The sequence below is a fragment of the Lontra canadensis genome, unplaced genomic scaffold, assembly GCF_010015895.1.
Source record: "Lontra canadensis isolate GAN:19392208 unplaced genomic scaffold, GSC_riverotter_1.0 scaffold36, whole genome shotgun sequence".
Lineage (NCBI taxonomy): Eukaryota > Metazoa > Chordata > Mammalia > Carnivora > Mustelidae > Lontra > Lontra canadensis.
The window spans coordinates 12,875,887-12,895,470 of NW_022631030.1; the positions used below are offsets into that span (position 1 = coordinate 12,875,887).

The 19,584-nt window shown below is 45.2% G+C and overlaps 1 protein-coding gene across 2 annotated transcripts in view; it reads right to left on the reverse strand.

Moving 5' to 3' along the window:
- Window positions 1-230: 230 nt before the first annotated feature.
- Window positions 231-19,584, reverse strand: part of KCNJ1 (potassium inwardly rectifying channel subfamily J member 1) — a 29,385-nt gene continuing 10,031 nt past the window's right edge. The window contains exons 2-3 of one of the 2 annotated variants that reach the window (XM_032868909.1): window positions 16,858-17,008; window positions 231-2,680 (exon numbers count right to left, since the gene is read on the reverse strand). In XM_032868909.1, the coding sequence (XP_032724800.1) occupies window positions 1,541-2,659 (1,119 nt within the window). In that variant the 5' untranslated portion in view covers window positions 2,660-2,680; window positions 16,858-17,008 and the 3' untranslated portion in view covers window positions 231-1,540. Of the gene's footprint in view, window positions 2,681-4,877; window positions 4,921-16,857; window positions 17,009-19,584 lie in introns of those variants that run through there. The other variant, XM_032868907.1, reaches the window with a different exon arrangement.

Genomic DNA, 19,584 nt, shown 5'->3' on the forward strand with positions numbered 1-19,584 from the left:
CCCAAGACACACTGGAGTGATCATCAGGAATGGCACAGAAAGAGGCATGTCTGTAACCACAGGGTCATTTCCTCCAGGGTGAGCTGGCATCCAGACAACATATGGTCCTATTTGCCATCTTCCCATCTCACCCACGTAGCCCAGGAGAAAGTCCACCCTCAGCAAGAGGGATGTCCCCTATTGGTCTGTTACAATTAATGGACAATAACTGACCCTTTTGGAAACACATGCACAGTTTCAGAAATTTAATTTATGAATCAACACACTGAAAACATTTTGATTCCTAAGGCGCTTTGAGTCCCATTCCTTCCAGAATAGATTCAAAATCATGGAGGTGGAGGACTGAATGAGACATTCATAGTAAAACCCTTCCCTAAAGATCAATCCCTATATTAAATTAGTCCCTTTGAGGAAGATGTCTTATTGGCCCTCAGAGGAAAACACACCTCATGTTTGCCTCCCTGTGGGGTCACAGACCCTTTCCTCTCCACAAGTCTTCTTTAGCAACAGCATTTCAGTACAAACTCAAGGCACAAAAACACAAGATAATTTTTCTCTCAGAAGCACTAGAAGTGCTCTCCCTCCTAAGGTGACATTGTGCCTTCAAACTCTTCACTGCCTTCGTGGAAAGCCAGGAAATATTCTTTTAATGGATTTGTAGCCCCTTATCCCACTTAGCACAAACTGGAAGAAATATCACCATTTTCAAATCAAGCGTTCTTTCTTTAGGAAAGTGTTCATTGAGATTCTAGGGTGATGATTTATCCTCTGTCTAAATGTACCTTGTGATATCATATGGACCAAAACCCAACTTGGGCTGCAGCATCTGGATGTGCTATAAAGCAGGTTAAGCTCAGTGCTCCTCCCCACATTGATACGTAGAGATGCAAAGTCGGTGGCCTGAGCCTTCCCTTGCTCTTCAGGAAACACAACATGACCCAGACTAAGATGGAAGCTCCAAAACCAGGGCTGGAGAAGCTCAGAGCCTCACAAATGTTCTTGGAGTACCAGTCTTTTCTTACCATCTCTGATTAGTTCATCTCCTCCAACCAACCAAAAACGGCTCTCCCAAGGGAGACCATTTTTCCCTTGATAAAAGCCACCAATGTTAAAATAAAAGTGGCCTGTTTCTTATCAGTAGAATCAAAATGAGAGTATGGTTTTCCCCTGATCCTTTCTAAAGCTCATAACTTCTTTAAGGAGACTTTTAAGATCTCATTTGGCCTGTCCATGAAACGTTTGAGGATTCTGTTTCTATCAACACTGCATGATTTCAAATAATTGTATTCAAGATTCCAAGTGAACTCCTATGGCTTCCATACTGCCATTTCCTATAAGAATATTGCATGTTCTAATGAAGTTGTCTTGTAGAGCTATGTGTCTTATAAGATTGTGGCTGTGAGGTTCAAGGGGCATGGTGCTGATAGACATTGAAGGCTCTTGTTCTAATTTCATATCCTCAAATTGTTGATTATTTCCTAATACTTCTAGTCACTAGGTATCTTCAAGAATTCACTTTACTCTTGTTGAAAAACCACTGTCACATCTTGGTGTCATCTGTTTCACTGACTTCTGACAAACTGAAGTTGGGATTGTCATAGCCTCTCTTTATCCTGGCCCTAGCATCTCTCTCATTATAAAGGCACAAGGCACAATGAGGGGTCTCAACTTCCACAGTTTTGCTAAAGTTATGGAAATCCACTCGGTATTTCCCTTCCTTAGTCTTGGATACTATGGGAGCAAAACGGTAACCCCAGAGCACCTCTTCTGGGACATAGGATGTCCGGACTTGGCAGGTAGCACTGGTTGATTCCACTGTGCCATCTAAAAACACCACTAATTCAAAGTCTTGTTGGGGAAGGGTTTCTGCTGCCATGTTGAAGAATGGGCTGTTTTGATCAATGACATGGTAAATTGTCAATGGGGAGATGAAGAATAAATTTTCATTCCCTGCATCAACTACAAAGTTGATATTGATCTGGTCCAAAATAATGGTCTCTCCTTCAGGAGTGACTGTGGTCCTCAGGAGCTTTCCATATATGTGGCTCCCAATAAGGAGGCTCTTCCTAAGATTAGCCACACGGATTAGGAGACAAAGCTTCCCACCCCGTTTACTGATCACTGCATTCTTGCTGAAGGTAATGGTCTTGGCACGTTTCTTGGGTCTGGAGATCTTGGCTAAAATGGCACCACACATGAAAGAATTGATGATGACTCCAAGTATAGACTGGAAGATAAGGAGAAAAATGGCAGTGCCACATTGTTCTGTCACACACCTGAATCCATATCCAATGGTCACTTGTGTTTCCAGAGAAAACAGAAAAGCTGAGGTCAAGCCATTAATGTTCTCCACACAAGGGGTGTGGTTGACAGAAGGATGGAACTCAGGGAGATCTTTGTGGATGTAGGCTACCGCATACCACAGAAGACCAAAGAAGAACCAACTCCCCAAGAAGGCTGAAATGAAGATGGTCATTTTGTATCTCCATTTGAGGTCAAGCACAGTTGTCCAGATGTCCACAAAGAATATAAACCTTGACTGGGCCTCCACATTGCCAAACTCTATGTTGCATCTTCCATCTTTGGAGACCAGCCTGGCTCTTTGCCGAGAATGCCCAAAAAAGTGAGTGACAAACCATTTCCGAAGATGTTTGAACATTCTTTCTGTCAACACTCTGATCTGAAATACATCAAAAACAAACAAAACAAAATGATGTTTACAGCAACGGTGGACTAGGTGACTCATATATACTTCACATATATGAAAGACCATTCAAAACAATCTGATTTACTGATCATTAAGGAAAGCTGACCGTTTATTCTGGATATAACAATACTATTTTCCAATTGAAACTTTCCACCAGAAGATCATATTGCTTAACTATAAAGAGGAAAAATAATTACAGAGGGATATGAATGGAAGGAACTTAAGAGGGCATGTATTCAAGTGTTTCCTGACCTTAGTCAGTGGCACACAAACTTAAAAATGTACATGATAACCAATCTATGACCTGTATTATGATTTATCTGATATTATTCTTTAAATCGATTCTCCTTTTACTTTAATAAAGTTTTGCCTTCTGCTAAGCAAAAATAGCTGTGAAAGCAGAAGCTGGAAAGACCGTTTGTATTTTTTGTAATATATAAAAATAAATAACCATTAAAAGGGTTCATCAATATAGTACTTAAACCATCCTCTTTACTGCCATTCTCACTCAGTAGTAAAAGAAATCTTGTCCCAATTATTGTCCCACTTATCCAGTGAAAGCACTGAGATTCAGAAAATTTTAATAGTATAGTCAAAGTCATGTACTAACCAGTGGCAGGATGACAGCTAAAAACATAAACCATAAGGTTACCTGCTTCCAGTCCGGAGGAACCTCTAATAGGCTGCGTCTCAGCTATTAAATTTTATATTCTAAAGTCAGATTTGCCTGAAACATTTTAAGACAACTATTGGTCACCTTCCTTTTTTCTTTTTTAAAATGCTTGAGACTATTTAGAACAGAGCTCCTTAATACAGTTTGGTCAAGTCCTACCATATGATCCCAGGAGTTTGCTCAATGGAGGTACAAGCCTCTTTCCTTTTTCTCTCCATGATATGCCAAGATTCCTAAGAGGAATAGTATGATGGTCACCATCAATATCTCATGCTTTCTTCCCTGCTTCTTAGCTGAAGGACTGGGAAGCTCTGAATTAAATAATACTCCAAATAATTCTCCATAAACATAGAACCATGCTTTATTCACTCTTCTGCCCCAGCTGCTAACACAGTCTATGGGCACTCACAAGTTATTCAATGAGCATGAATGGAATAACTCAGTGAATGAAGTAAGCTCTTCAAAATACCATCTACTCAATGGTTTCTTGTTGATGACATTATTGTGACTTCCAGTTTACAGCAAGAAAAGTGAAGGGATTTTCCCCTAAACAGCGAACAATGATGAAAGCCACGGTTATCAACACTAGACTACCTCCTCCCCTAGCTGTGCCCTCCCCCACTCCAAGGTGCTCTCACCGTGGTTAGCAAGGTCTTCGTGGTATTTTTAATTAAATGTAAATATGTTTCTAAAATAGACTTCAAAATCCCCCTTCAAAAATGTGTTTATTCATACAAACCAGGAAGCGAAACCAACTTAGTGATACATTTTAAACAAAAGTACTATCCCACAGTGTTTTGTTCATAGCCTTAAACTAGGTGAAAACATAAGAAGCCAACACCAGGTAGAAGTGGTGAAGAGAAAACCACAGCTGTGCTGATTTGAAATTTTGAGGACAAGTTCTAAAGCTACAGAGAAAGAAAAGACTACCAGGAGAGCAAACAGCAGTGCACACACTCAGAGGGCCCTGCCCACATCCCACCCAACCCTCATGGATCTTAAGTTCCCAAAGAGTCCTAGGGGTTGGTCCCAAGTGAGGCACACTGAAGAAAAGTCTACCATCTCCCCAGGCTCTCTCCTTTCTCCACACACACATAGTTTAACCTGGTTTACATTCCTCTCTCCCCCCGTGTCATGGAAGCTCACACACTGTTTTAAATGCTCTTGTAGAAATAAAATAATAATTCTCAAGCCAACATTTATCAGGCAAATCCACATTCTCTTTGTCACACATTATATTCCCAGAGATGACTCCTGAAACACACCTTCTGAGTTTCTCTTCCTCACAACTTTTCTCTTCCAGTCTCTCTTAAGTTCATTTCATTTTTGAAGATAAAAGAGTATTTCTGTAGAATGAATAAGTAGCCTCTGATTTATCTCTTGATTAATTCTGGGTTTCCTTGCCTGCATTATTAATAAAATACCTGCCTGGCCTTGCAAAGAGCTAAAACAAAAGCAAGCAGCTTATAATGTCTTCCCCAGACTGTCTGCACTTACCAACATCCTAAGCATATTCTGACTCGATGTATCCATGCCCGGGGAAAGCCACGAAGTGGCCTTGGGAGTTGGTCTCTGTGTGCAGGCTGATTTCTTTTAGACTCAGCCTAATTTATTTCAGGGTTTGGTCAGTGGACTGATGCTAATTTGTCTTAGCTTGAAAACACTTAATTTGATAGTGGACTTGGGTGGCTTAAACCAAGGCAATTGGTTGTTCTCAGCCCAAGCCCCAAGCTGGGTATGTAGTGTTGTTTTTTTTCCCAGACCTCACATGGCTTGAATACCGTCATGCTAAGACATGACAGCCCCCCAGCTAAGGTCCCTGGGCAGCAGGCATGGCATGAGTTCCAGCATTTTCCTCCTCTCCTTTGCCACGCTCTATATAGCTCTCTTGTTTTTTCTCATAGGTCATGCCTGTTAGCTTTTCACAAGAAAGAATTAGTTATCATCAATCTCTGAACCTGTTCTCTGAAACACACTGAGATCCTGAGATTTCCAAATGTTCACAGAAATACAGGTGAATATATAGACTTAGATCAGTAAATATTTGTAAGATGAAAGTAAGGTCACACCAGGAAGAAACAAGATACTGGTCAATCTCTCTATACAACAGTCTCTGTTATGTAAGAAACAGATTTAAAAAAAAGCCTTTATTGTTGGAATTATTTTATAAAATCTGGCATTTACTGAAGGTACTTTTCACATGTACTGTGTTGGCCAATGCTGTTGATTTATTTACTCAAAGAATGAGAAGAATGATACCTAAAGAATGTAAGAATATGGGATAAATCCATCCCTTGACCAAACCCACAATTCACATGGCAGACCCATTGTAATCAGCACATAGCCTACTTTGCCTAGACAATGACATCTCGTCTAGCCACAGACAGAGCAAATATGTATTTTTTGTACTACAGGGTGGTCAGAGATTGACCCTGGTTGTCTGTGTTGTGTAGCATGTATGGATTTTAGATTACTTTCTACTGAAATCAGTAAATCTTAATAGCAAGCAAAGGGCTGTACGTTAGCTAATATTTACCAAGGTACTCTTAGTGGCCTGGCAAAGCAGGTGAATTCTATCATTGCCATTTTTTTCCCTTCAGTGTTCCAGTATTCTTGTTCTGTAAAGAGTCTGTTCTCAGAAAATAGACTTTTTGTACACTTTCCAAACACTGAGTGTATGCTTATCGTGTAGGATTTCAAAAACAAATCAAACCTGCTCCCATTCTCATGGGGCTTACAGTCGAATGAGGAAGTGAGCTCAGGAAACCAGCAATTACAATGTGGTATGGTGTGCATCTGCCCAAAGGAACACCTTTTCTAAAAGATCTCTATCAGATGGGTATCTACGCTCTGCCCAATACTTCAGGGGACAGAAAAGTCACTGTCTTTTTGAATTCATTAATTTATTTTTCTATCGTGATTCAACAATGTTGCTGCTAGTATGTGTGTCAGGCTCTGTGCTAGACTTTAGAGATGTGATCCTTTGCCAAATGGCACCTTCCTTGTCACTGAGAAGAAGATTCCAGTCAAGTGTGGGTGGTAGGTGATGTCAAGATGAGAGACAGTGGGAATGATCTGGGGAGCATTTTTTTTTCCTAAGATTTTATTTATTTATTTGACACACAAATCACTAGTAGGCAGAGAGGTAGGCAGAGAGAGAGGGGGAAGCAGGCTCCCTACTGAGCAGAGAGCCCGATTGTGGGGCTTGATTCCGGGATCCTGGGATCATTACCTGAGCCGAAAGCAGAGGCCTTAACCCACTGAGCCACCCAGGAGCCCCTGGGGAGCATCTTATCTGACAGGCAAAGATGTGTTATCAAGGGCAAGACGTGAGGATGGTGTTAGACTCACCTGTCATAGGCACTATAACTATTTATTGAGCAATGACAAAGAAATCCATCAACCCACGCATCAAAGCAATGAGTTTGCTGTCACTTCTATGGGTCTTCCTCTAATGGCAATATTTCAGAAGAGACACACCTGAGTGTGTAGTAACTAACCAACTGCATTGTAATTGTGTATGACCCAGACTCCGGGGCAGCAGAAGAAAGAGAGTGTGAGGGGCTGAGAGAGAAGCCAGGTGACTGTCAGCGAGACACGAGGCTGGAAAGGCAAGCAAGGGCCACACACTCGGTGGTGGAATGCCATGTGAGATATTTTCATTGTTGACTTAAATAACAAACCCGTATGAAGAACAGTGGTCCAGTTCTGCTTCAGGGATGACTCATGGTAATTCTAATGAAGTCTGAAGTCTATTCCGCTTATGGGTCCTTCAAATTCCTGAAAATAAGCATATTTTCCTCCTGGATCTCCTTCTTCCCGTAAAAATGCACCCTTCATTTGCGTACAACATGAGTCTGCCTTGTTGTCAGGTCTCTCATCGTTTTACTTCTGTTGGGGACATTTCTCGAGAGTTGAGATTTTTATGTTAAACGTAGGACCCAATAGTTCTGGGTCCCGAGTGCAGAAATCAAATGATTTTCTGTGGTTCCTTTGCAACCGTGGTGGAGGAGTTCAAGTTTCCATCAAATTTTGCTGCTTTGTTTAAACCAACAACCAACTGAGTCAACAAACATTGCCAACTAAACACAGCAAGGCACCGAACGGGATTCTGGGGCACAGTCTCGGCCTTCTCCGTTAACATAATCAAGCCAATGCTTGACTTATTGAACATTTACTATGTATCGGGTGCTAGGCTAGGAAACCTTTAAAAAGAGTTAGGGACCACAGCCCCTGCTCCCCAGTCCCTCACAGATAGGAAACGATTGGGTTATTGCAGTGGGGCAGGTTTGCTGCCCCAAAAGGCTTAAGCATGGGGTTTAAAGCAACCATCAAAAGAGGAGACCCAGCAGGTTGGGTGTCAAGTTTACGCTCTTCTGCACACAACTTCGCTAAGGTGCGCTGCACCTAGCTGCGAGGCAGAGCACTTCCTGTTTCCTATGGAAATGATCTCAAGCTATTGTAGGCTATCCACCCAACTGGGTTTGCAAACGCTCAGGCCCCTGACAAGCCCTGAGTCATCTAGCTCCCAGGCTACCCCCAGAACTTACAGGAGACAGAGGGCTGTTTCCCTTTCCTTCAGTAATTCCGGGAGAAGTCACCGCTGACGTCTTTAGCACCATCAGACAGCTCACTTCTCAAATAGACCCTGGCAGGGCTGGTAGAAACCAATTTTCCTGGTCCTGTAGCTCTTAAAGGATATCTGAACCTCAGGACTCTTCCAGGCTAGATGTAGGAAAGCACTTCAGGAACATCTTACCTTTCCTTTGGGGTAAGGATTTTCCCAGATCCGGTCCACTGTGAAGCCACAAATCCACTTGTGTCCAGGGTGGGCACACAACGCAGGCCTTCCTGGGTGCCTGGCTCCTTCCCATGAAGAGTGTGGGAACGAGAGCCAGGGAATCACAAGGTTGAAGGGTGCTGGTGCTCTCATAAAGGACACCGTGTTCTGTAGACTTCTCTGGAGCTAGCTGGGCCACCAGTATTACCGGAATAACTTCAGAGGTGTGCCAGGCATGGAGATTAAGAGAGGATGGGAGGACCATGTTCATGGTACAGGTAATAACTAAAGGCAGCATGGCAGGTGGAAGGAATCCTAGCTTGGGTACGCAGAGTCATGGACTCCAGCTCTGTCACTTAATGACCAGGTGACCTGAGAAAGCCACATAGTCCTTCTGACATGTGTCCTCACCTGTGAAATGGCTGTTAAAATATACTTTCCAAGACTAGAGTGTGTTCTCAGTGCAATCACATATGTGAAGTTCCTAGAACATAGCGATCAAACAATAAATAGTCAGAACTGTTATTATTAGGGTACAAATTTAAATGTGGGTAATAGTTTACCAGGTGTCACTGACCCAGGCCATTTGGAGTCTCTGCTGTGTGGGGTCAAATGGGCTATATTGGAGACAACATCCAGGTGAAGGCAAAGGCTTGTAGGAAAGTGACAAAGCTTCCCCAGAACATCAGTGCCTATGAACCATACATCAAGCTGAAGACTCGGGAAAAGGGAATGTGGTGTTTTTATAAGGGCTTTGCCTAGGACAAAGGCTTTGTCTGTGACCGCAGCAGAAGACTTATCTTGCAGAGGTGGAAAGAGGATAGAGGGTATGAGAATGATTCTTCACAAGCCTGCCCAGAGGTATGGCACCTGGAGTGACGCTGTCCTTCTCCAACCATAGACATTGACTAAGCCTTGATCGTTTTACTGAATATATACACATATGCTCTCTGCAAAGGGTTTTGGCGCTGCTAGGGGCTGTCCTGGTTGTCCCCACTAGGGCTCTGTGTTCTTCTGTTGAACACGAACAGTGTCACAGAGCATCGATGTCAGATAAGGCCATTCTGTAATCACGCCTGAACACAGACCAAAACCTGAACATTGTTCAAACCACAAAAAAGACCCAAATCCCCCTATGTGGGCTATTAGAAGTGATCCGCTGCTTCTTTACAAATAATGACATTAGCTATCCACCAGTCTTCACGCGTTCTAGATGATAATATTTATTGACATAATGACTCATAGAATTACTCTGAATTACTGATATCTAACCCAGAGCAAAGTATTGCTTCTTTAAATCTTCCCCAAATCACATAACAAGCCCAAATCCTCTTTAACTGTGTCCTAGCCCCCAGTGAGCCTCCCCACAATCCTTCATGGTGTGTGTTCTCACTAGCTGCAAAAAGCCAATTTGTTACAGTACCAGGGTCCTCTGGAGGCTCTTTGGCTGACACATTGGCACCACTAAAGGACAGAAGAGCACACAGAACAAAAGGTGTAACTAAGAAGGTCATAAAGCCATTTTACAGGCCATATGTTCACTTTATACATTTGTTCGCTTTTGTATCCAGATGTGAATAATCAAGGAAATAACCAAATTTAAATACAAAAAGTCACAAAGAGGAGTTAAAATTTTCAGACACAGGTTTTCAAGTCTCTCTAGCTGTCTTGCTTACCACAACCATTGGTCGCCCTGAGATAATTACACTCTCACTGCAAAGACCTCTATTTCCACATGGCAGGTGGACTGGGTCCTAGCAGGAAATGTTAAGAGGTGTGAGGTTCCCATGAATTCAGTCTCAGCCTGGGAGCTAGTGAAGCTGGACCCAAACAAGATGTGTACAGGGTCTTCCTAGCCTTTGCTGACAGCGTGCATTGGTTGTGGAATTGGAAACCTATGCTTTGGAAGCTGGGTGCTTATTCCGTGTATATTTTCAGGATTGTTTTCTTATTGTTCTTCATCACTGTTCCTTAAGGTAGTTAGGAACTGCTAGCTTGTCTCAGCTACGTGGAGAAGGACCAAAAGGAGGCACTTCCTCTACTCCTGGCTCACAGTTTTGAAGAGAAAGCAACACACCCCTGGGGGTGGTGAGGAGCGGTAATAGCAGAATGAGAGAGCACCAGAAGACAAGAGAAACTCAAAACCACGCAGGTGGATCTACGTGGTTTTTATTCCAAAGGTTTTCTAAGAATTCTTCTCTTCTAAACTGCAGGGAGTTCAGCTCTTTACCGAGAAGACATTGCTGTATTGGGTCTGAGTGGACTAAGCCACAGATAACAGAGGAAGTCAAGGTAGAAGTGAAGATCCACAGCTCAGACTGAATGAAGAGAAAGACGACGAGAGCAGAGCAGTCTCCTGAGAGTGGGAAATGGCTATTAAGACGCCATGGAGTGCTTTGTACCCTGTACCCTGCTGACAGCTTTAGGAGACCAGTTGCTGTCTCCTGCATTCTGTGTGAACAGCGCCCTCTAGAGCACAACGCAAACGGTGCCCCATCGGAGCCCTGAAATTCTGGGGTCTGGAAAACCTTAGATGTTGGGCCAGGCACAAGAGTATCCTTCACATGTATTACAGTGTTGAATTCTCATAATAAACCTAACAGTTGGGGAACAGAGGTTCAGCAAAGTTAAGCGATTTTCCTCAAGGTCACAAAGCAAAAAGCCCAAAGCGCAAAGATCAGAGGAATCTAGCTCTGCCTAACTGAGAAGTCCTTGCTTTTAAGCCCTATGGCATATTCAAAACAGTTACTGAACAATGCAGAGGGAAGGCAAACATTTTTTTTGGCACCTACTTATTATGCACCAGCAATGGTGATGAGGCAGAGATCCCATAGCAGGCAAGAGCTAGCATGAGACAAAACCTTTTCTGAAGACACAAAACCTGAAAGGATAAGGAGGGTTTGGATTGGTCGGGAGGGGAGAGGTTCCCAGGGACAAGAAGCAGCAGCAAAAGCACCAGAAAAGGGGAGAGAGGAAGAGTGTGTGCGAGGCCCTGGGACCCCCATGGAGAGGGCCCAGGGCCAACTGCACTGGATCCGCAGGTACATGTTGGTGGATAAGGCCACAGGCCCCCAAGTCACAAGAAGGGTCTCATAATGCTGGGCAGATTTCAGGAAGGGTCACGATGTCAAAGTAATTAGGACATGATTGTAGAAGCAGCTGAAGATGTACTGTTAAGCATGGTGCTTTCTCTGGAAACTTCCATAGATTGTCTTGGCTTGAGCCAACTGTTGGCGATGATCTGAAGTTATGGCAATGACATCTTCCATTTAGAGACATTTCTAGATATCTCTAGAGTGCAGTTACATCACCGTCCACAGTCAGAAGTTCTTTGACAATGAGGCTAGTGAGGGGGCATGGGGAGCTTCCTCCCCAGTGGAAGAGGAAACCCTGCCAGTGATAGTGAGCTGAGCCTGGGGTCCTCACTGCTCGAGCAGAAGGGCAAAGCACCCAGGCCTTGGAGTTGGTCAGTTCAGCAACACTAATTGAGTGGCCAAGGTCATTTCTGGACAACAGCGAGGATACAGACAAAGGAAGACACACAGGGGACACTGGAGCTCCACTCTCCCTCCTCCCAACCCCAGCCTGGCTACTTAGGTTCAACCTGAAGGCCATTTCTCAGAAAGAAACTTAAATGGTAGGTTCGCAAAGAGACAAAAGTCCCTGACTACGCCTTCCCCATTCACATCAGATTCCTTCCCCTTATAATAGTTTATTATATTCTTTTCTTTGGGGGCGGGGCATAGTTTCTAGAGTCATTTCAACCTACACATTTTCTTCTGTGGTGGTTTGGGGGCAGTGACCCTCTCCATGCCCTCCATTGCTTTATCCCCAGTGCCAGCCTAGAGTAGATCCTCAAGAAACATTCGTCAAGAAATAAATAGCTCCAGCAAGGTGTGAAAGACTCAAAGTGCTTGGTTCACAGAAGGGGATATGGGGAGGGGAACAGAACCTAACACTGCTCTCTGTTGGCGGGACTCAGTCTCTGCAGCACTAGGACCAGGCAGATGATTGGGTCTTGTGGCCTTGGGCTTCTCATAACCAAACACTTATCTGGCTTTCTTCTAGCCTGGGTGGTCTGCTGCCTTGTTTACTGAGAAAGCAATGTGAGCATCAAGCCCCTTGCTTCTTCTTAAGAGGGTCAGGAGATGACTTTCAAAGCTCCACGTACCACCAAAACTTGCAGTGGCCAACAGAGCTCCCAGGTTTGGGTTTGGAATTTACCAAATTGCCTTTGTCAGGATGCACACAGGATCAGGGTGGAAGCCCAGTAGGAAAGACAACTGGTAAAATACAGCAAACGTGTTGTTGACTGAAGAGAGAGGATAGATCCCTAGAGGATCCTGGGTGAAATTTCAGTCAATCTGTCCCAGGAGCAGATGGGATCCCTCCACAAAGGAAAGGGTGGAAGGATCAGTTCTAAGACCCCTCATGTGCACTTTGGTCAGACCTCTTGAGGGTCACTATCCTACCTGTTGAATTCTAGTTTCTTTTTTTTTTTTTTTAAGATTTTATTTACTTATTTGAGAGAGAGAGAGCTCATGCATGAGCAGAGGGGAGGGCCAGAGGGAGAGGGAGAAGCAGATTCCCTGTGGAGCACGGAACCCAATGGGGGGCTCCAACCCAGGACCCAGGGATCATGATCTGAGCCAAAGGCAGACACTTAACCAACTGAGCCACCCAGGTGCCCCTGAATTCTAGTTTCTAATGAACCTGTGACAGAAAATGGAATTAACACAATGACCCAAAGATGTTTCTAGTCTCATGGCCTTTTTATTCTCATGTCTACTCAAAAGAACTCGTGACAGTGCAGACATCTTTGTCCAGTTCTAGATGTATAATCTAGAACCAACATATGGTATTCTCAAAAGATGAAATCACAGAAATCACTTGCATATAGTAAGTCATATTGCTTAGGTGTTAAGATATTAAGTATCTTAAAAAATCTTTTACTGGATTATTTAGAAAGTGAAGAATGATTTTTGCAAATAAAATAATCATCCTCTTCCTTGTTTATCTTGTAAAAGTATGTGTTGGGGGAGTTTGTTTGTCTGAAAACTGTGCACATGTACAATGAAATAATTCTTAAATTTCATCTTTTGAGCCACCCATCTCAAATGGCACCAGGATTGAGTAAAATAATTTAAGTGTTTACAAAAAGTTGTATTTGTTATTAGTGCTGGAATCCTGTTATTAGTGTGACCCTTATAGTTCTCCATGGTTTGGGTTGGTGTTACGTCAACTCAGTCTTTCCAGCCTAGAAACGAATAAATTCCCCATGGACTGGACGTTCTGAACATACTTCCCTGAGTGTCCCCAACAGGAGAGTCCACTTTGTTTTCAAAAGAACATACAGAATTCCAACCCTTGAAAATTTCTAAAATAAGGACCCAATTCAGCTAATGCCTGAGTGATGGCACTCAGAGACTAGAATTCATGATGCCATGCCCAACGTGAAGGGTCTCATGTTGGTGGGATAGCCCAGCTCTCATAGACGATGTGAAAGACAAGGCACAGAACACCGGGTTCTTGAGTTTGGAGGGGAGCTCTGGATGCCTTCTCATTTCACATTCTTGCTTATGTTTAAGATCCCCTATGAGGGTTGCCCCAAGTGGTTCCCAGGCAGGACTGAAGAAGGTTTGGATCTGGAGTCAGTCACTCACATCACTTACATTGCTTACGTCAGTCACTGGGTGCCACCTAACCTCTCACTGTGTTCATCTGAGAAATGGGGACATTCACTTCGATCTTGCAAATGGCTGGAAAAAGTTTCGATGACAACTTGAACATGGAACGTGATCAAGCCCTTAGCGTCCTCAGTTTCAGTCCAACTCTAATTTCCTTTCCAGTGACAGTCTGCCACCCACTGACAGACCCCATGACATTATCATCTGCCATGCCTTTCATTCTGGGATTCTCTATGCCAAGCTGCAGGAGCATCACGCTTCCCAGAAAGGTGACAGGAAGGGCAAGGCTCTCAGATAAACCACAGACCAGGGGATTTGATGGAGAGCCCGTGTTCCTGTTGATTCTACGGCTCTGCCCCAGGGAGTTTCCGAGGGTCAATGATTACCAGCTTTGGCTTGATTCTGCTTAGCCATCGGAGCTGCATTAATGGGGCGGCACGTCACCCACACTCCCATGTCCAAGTACTTTCTGGGAAAGCCCTGGAGGCAGAAAGAAGCAGAGCCAGCAGCCTCAGTGACCCATCATGCCATGCCATAGAGCAGCCCTTGGCCCATGCTGAATTCCCCTCCTCATGGCCCTTGTTGCCAGGCCAAGCCCATCCCAGGCACCCTCTCAGGATGGGCACCACTGCAGATACTTCCCACCTGACTCCTCACAAACCTGACGAGCTGCTCCAGGGATAGTCTCAAACCGCTCTTGACCAATTATCACAACTGCCGCTGAAACGAGGAAGCAACAGGAAAGGAGGGCATTTCCAGACCCAAGGACCCTGCCAGCCGAACCTGCTTTCTGAGAGGAGGCCCACGGAGCACACAGTGGCCCTGCTGACACACTTTCTCTCATTCCTGCCATTACTTTTTACTCAATGGTGTGTGTCACGACCTGGTAAGGTGCAGTGGAACTCCACCGCATTTCCCCTTCTCGGCCCTTCTAGCCTCATCGACCTGAATCAAAAGAAGCTTCCCTGTCTCAAAAACAGTCATTTAGCCTCTCTGAGCTGCAGTTTTTCCTAAGAAATCAGTGACGATAATGCCCATTTTATCGTTATGGGGATTACATGGAAAATACACAGTGTCCACAAAGACTCGCACACAAATGTTGATACCAGCATTATTTGCAAGCGCCAGAAAGTGGAGACCACCCAAAGGCCCATCAGCTCACGAGTCAACAAGCAAGACAATGCACGGTGGTACAATGAAATATTGCTCAGCCCTAAAAAAGGTATGAGGTACTACAACACGGAAGAGTCTTGGAAGCGTTCTGCGAGGTAGAAGGAGCCAGATGCGGCGTTATTCCATCTCTACAAACGTCTACACTAAGCAAATCTGCAGAGAGCAAGTTAGACTGGTAGCTTCTGGAGGGAGGGGAAGAGGGAAAGGGGGAACACCCACCAGTAGCTATGATGTTTCTTTGTGCTGTGATGACTGTTTTCCGACATTGTGCGGTGATGGTTGCACAGCTTTGTGAACATGCAAAGCAACCATGATTGTATACTTTAAGTGGAGGACCATATGGTTGGTAATTATACTATAGTATTCAGAAAAAATTCACGTGTAAGGGACCTATTGCCCAGTAGGGACTCAACAAACATCACTTCTTGTTTTCTGCTTCCTCCTTTGTCCTCCAGCCCCAGCCAGAAGCACTGCGCTAGGCATTTCCTAGGCCCTGGGCTGCATGGAGCACCTCCTTCCTTCAGCCATTGGCCACCGCGATTCTGCAGCAGCACCGTCTTGGTCTCAAGAGCCCGGAGGTACAGAGAGATTCTTCTGCTTGTCCTCACTCCCAAACAGGAAGTCTACCAGAATTTGGAGAGATGTCTCTTCTCCTCACACCTGTGGGTGAAATTCTTCTTTCCCATCCTGCCCAGGTGGTGATCGGTGGAGAGGCTGAGGCAGAATGTGGGTGCCTCCTTCCCTACACCTTCCCCTGGGCTCCACAAGACTGAGAACCACCCTTGGTATGACCCTGGCCTGGCAGTTCCAGGGTGAAGGACCATTTCGGCCCTGCCCATTCACCCCCTCACACCTCCCAGGCCTGGAGGTCAGGCCAAAGTCATGTGCTTGGGACCCAGGTCTGCAGTTCTCCAAAGCAGGCAGGTCCACAGACTTGCAGGCTCTCTGATGGGATGCCCAGAAGCGATCTTGACCTCACTCTGTGACACCATGGCCCAGCCCCCATGCAGCGTCCCTCCCCCATGCTCACATGTCCCCCATCGCTTGTTCATCCTCTCATGCTCTCCTGGGAGCTCAATTTCATTCTCTCCCTCTCTCTCCTCCTTTCAGTATGTGTTTTATTTTCATTTTTCCTAGCATCTTGCTCCTTACCTATGGCCCTTGTTTTATTCCTAGAGCCAGTAAGGGTAATAATCTGAGTCTTATTTATACCGACCTCTGTGGAGACTCAGCACTCACTACCTCACAGACAAGGTGAAATCCCATGGGACCCATTAAAGCCCCTCCTCGTTCCCACATCCCTCCCATATCATTCCTTCCCTCTGCCCCACACACACCAAAGAGAGAGACTAAAGGGATGTGGAGCATGATTGGATTATTGGCTTGTGTGGGGGGGAGATGGTCTTTGGTGCTTCTGTGGTTGTCTGCTGAGGGGACAGCTGTGGGGAGCCCACATTTAGGATCTCAACAGGAAACCACAGAAAACCACCCACTGTGCATTCCTGGAGGCTGGTCCCTTTCTCTTTCTCTTTCTCTCTCTCTCTCTCTCTCTCTTTTAAAGATATTTCTTTGCATGCTTCCTTGCTCTTATCAAGATCAAGAAAGAATGTATCAGGCTACCCTGTCTCTATGTTCAGCTGTCTGCCTTAAAAAAAAAAAAAATCCTCACCTGGATTAATATAGATCATAGGGACCCGGGTGATTACATAGACTCAGGACCAAAGCTGATCTTGTCAAGTATCATAAATAAATGATGATTTGGGGGGAAGAAACTGAAGCTTAGCCCCTGCCCTGTTAGAAGCACTCATTCCTAGGAAAGGAAAGGAGTTGCATCTACCTGGAGAGTGAGAGCAGGCGACACGGAGTCTCCGTCCTGGCAACACGTGGTCCTGGGTCAGCCCAAATTCCAGCTCCGTGGAGGACTGGTCCGGGATGGAGTGCCGGCCTGCGTTTTTACACAGCTGGTTTCCCAATATAATCGATTAAGCCTGGAAAACAAAAAAGAAAGAAAAGTCACAATAAAGATCCCAGAGCTCATCATGAGTTATGTTTGCTTTTTTTTTTTTTTTCCTTTTCTTATCCCTCTTTCTCTCTTTTTGATGTGCCTGTTTTGCTGCTCGGCCAGACCTGACTGGTGTACCCTCCCGCCAACGCCGCTGTTTTCTGGTTCTTGTCCATCCACATACCCGCCCTACTGCCAGGAACTGTCTCCTTTTTCAGTGATGGGTTTTTCCAACATCATTTTAGTCCTGCCGTGATCCATCTTGCTAAAGTTGTCCTGAGCTGTGCTGGTCAAGATGGAAAAGATGGGATGGAGGGAAAACCAGGAGCAATGACAAGGAATTGACCTCGGGGCTTGGCACTGATCGAAATGCTGGCCCCCTGGCACCCAGGAGTGGTGTGAGGTCCAAGCTGGGGACAACACGGAGACCGAGAACATCATTGCAAAAAGCCGGTTGGTGGGGTTGGCAAAACAAGGATGGGGTTCGACAGATGTCCTGAAGGTAGTGAGGAGGTGGGCCGGAAGGTGACGGAAACCTAGGCTTAGACTCTACTTTTTCTACTAATCAACAGAATAAATGAATCCGCTTCTCTGAACCTGAGTGTTTGCCCTAAAAAATGGAACGAGGAACACTTGTTTCACAATGCTGAGGTAGGAATCCGTGTAAGAACACCCAGCAGAGGGTCCCTCGTGTTAAAAACTTAATAATGTCAGGTTAGAGGATGGAGGAGGAGGCCTGATGAAGAAGCGGCAAAGGTTGAGTCGGTTTGGGGGGATTAATTTGAATACCCACGTCTATATCTGAGCAGGCAGCTAGCTCAAGGACCAGTAGGGCCTCCGTGAACTGCGCAGGAAGTGCTGGGGAGGTCATGTAGTCTTGCCTGGGGGAGATGCCAGGCCTGGGTAGGATCCTTCTGCCTCCCTTACCTCTGTTCCCTCTGGCTCACCGAGCAGGCTCTCCCACCAGAACCTCTGGGATGGGGAGATAGCATTAGGCTGCTTTAAAGGGGAACGCTGAGGCCTATTTTTACAGACCTGAGGCCCTGAGGGAGAAGATTTTGTCTATTTGGCTGCTAGAGGAAAGTTAACAAAAGGAAGAAAAGGGTGAGGACAAGAAGGAAAAAAAAAAAAAAGATTGCCCATAAATGAATGAAATTCGATTAGCCCATGAAGATGCAATTGTGCCAAACCAATTGAATTTCCTCAGAGGTTAGCCGGACCAGACTTCCAGATCCAGAGGCAGCTGGATCCCAGGCCTTGGTGATGGCACCTTTCTCTAAAAGCTCTTAGCAGGGGTTGAGGACCTGTCACCATTGGACTTGGCGGGGAGGAGAGGCGCACTTTCTCTGCGGAGGACCCAGGTGGCCCGTCTGGGTATGTTCCTCTTGGGTTGAAAATGCTCCAAAAAAGTGTTCCTATCACCCTCCTCCTTTTCTTCTTAGCCCCTAATACACCTGTGTTCTAACTGATTTTGTTTAATTGGGGCCTTGCTCAGCTCCATCAATTGTACCACCATCCACTACTTCAACCAAAACCCTGATTCAGTCTTGACCCTTTTCTTTCTCTCATCCCCACCTCAGCAAGATTCATCCACAGGTCTCGTCCGCTCTTTCGACAGACCATATCCAGAACCTATCTGTCCTCTTCACTCCATCCCCCTGGCTGCCACCTTTGTCCAAACGACATTTAAGTTCATGAGTGGGCTATAGTTTCCCTCTGCTGGTTCTCCCTCTTGCCCATGGTGCATTCCCCAAATCAGATCATGTTGCTGTCCTGTTGAAGCCTCTCTTGGCTTCCTCAAGGCCCCACATGACCTGAGCTCTGCCCTCCTTCCCAGCCCCACCTCGTATCACAGTCTTTCCATCAAGTCTGCTGCTCCAACTTGCAACGCTACCTCCTGCCATCGTCTTTCAGTGCGCTGTTCCCTCCTTGGGGAATGCCTTGTTCAGGGTCTTCCACTCCTTCCCATCCCTCGACGCTCAGCTACACCACCCTCTAGCAACAAGACCCCTCCGCATCCAATCTAAGAGGGCGCACCCTGCCTCACCAACCTGCCACTCCATTCTGTTTTAGCTTCTTCCCACCTCTTATCACTACAGGTGTCATCTTCTTTGTTGGCTTCTTTATTACATGTTTACCTCCTGTCTGTCTCGCCTTTGCTAGAACATACCCTCCCAGAGAATGGCCCACCTCACTATCCTCTGCATCCATAGTGGGAACTCGACAAATATTTCCTGAATGAATGAAAGTCCATGCTCTCTCCTGGCTGAAAGGACAATGTGGGTGAACCCATGGGCTGTGCACGAGAGAGAGAGAGAGAGAAAGGAGAGATTTCCCTCCAAATTACAGCTGAACACATTTTTTATTTGCTCACCTAACTAATGACCAAATAAACATCCAGTGAGGATATGAAAATGACATGTGGTGAATTCAAAAATGCCAATGCCGATCAGTGGCAGGGATGATCACGTGTATTCAGAAGCAACTTGTACATTTACGGGCATTATTTTCCTCATTATTTCCTCCTTTCAAAGTTAAGCTTAGATTTTCTACAGTGCATAG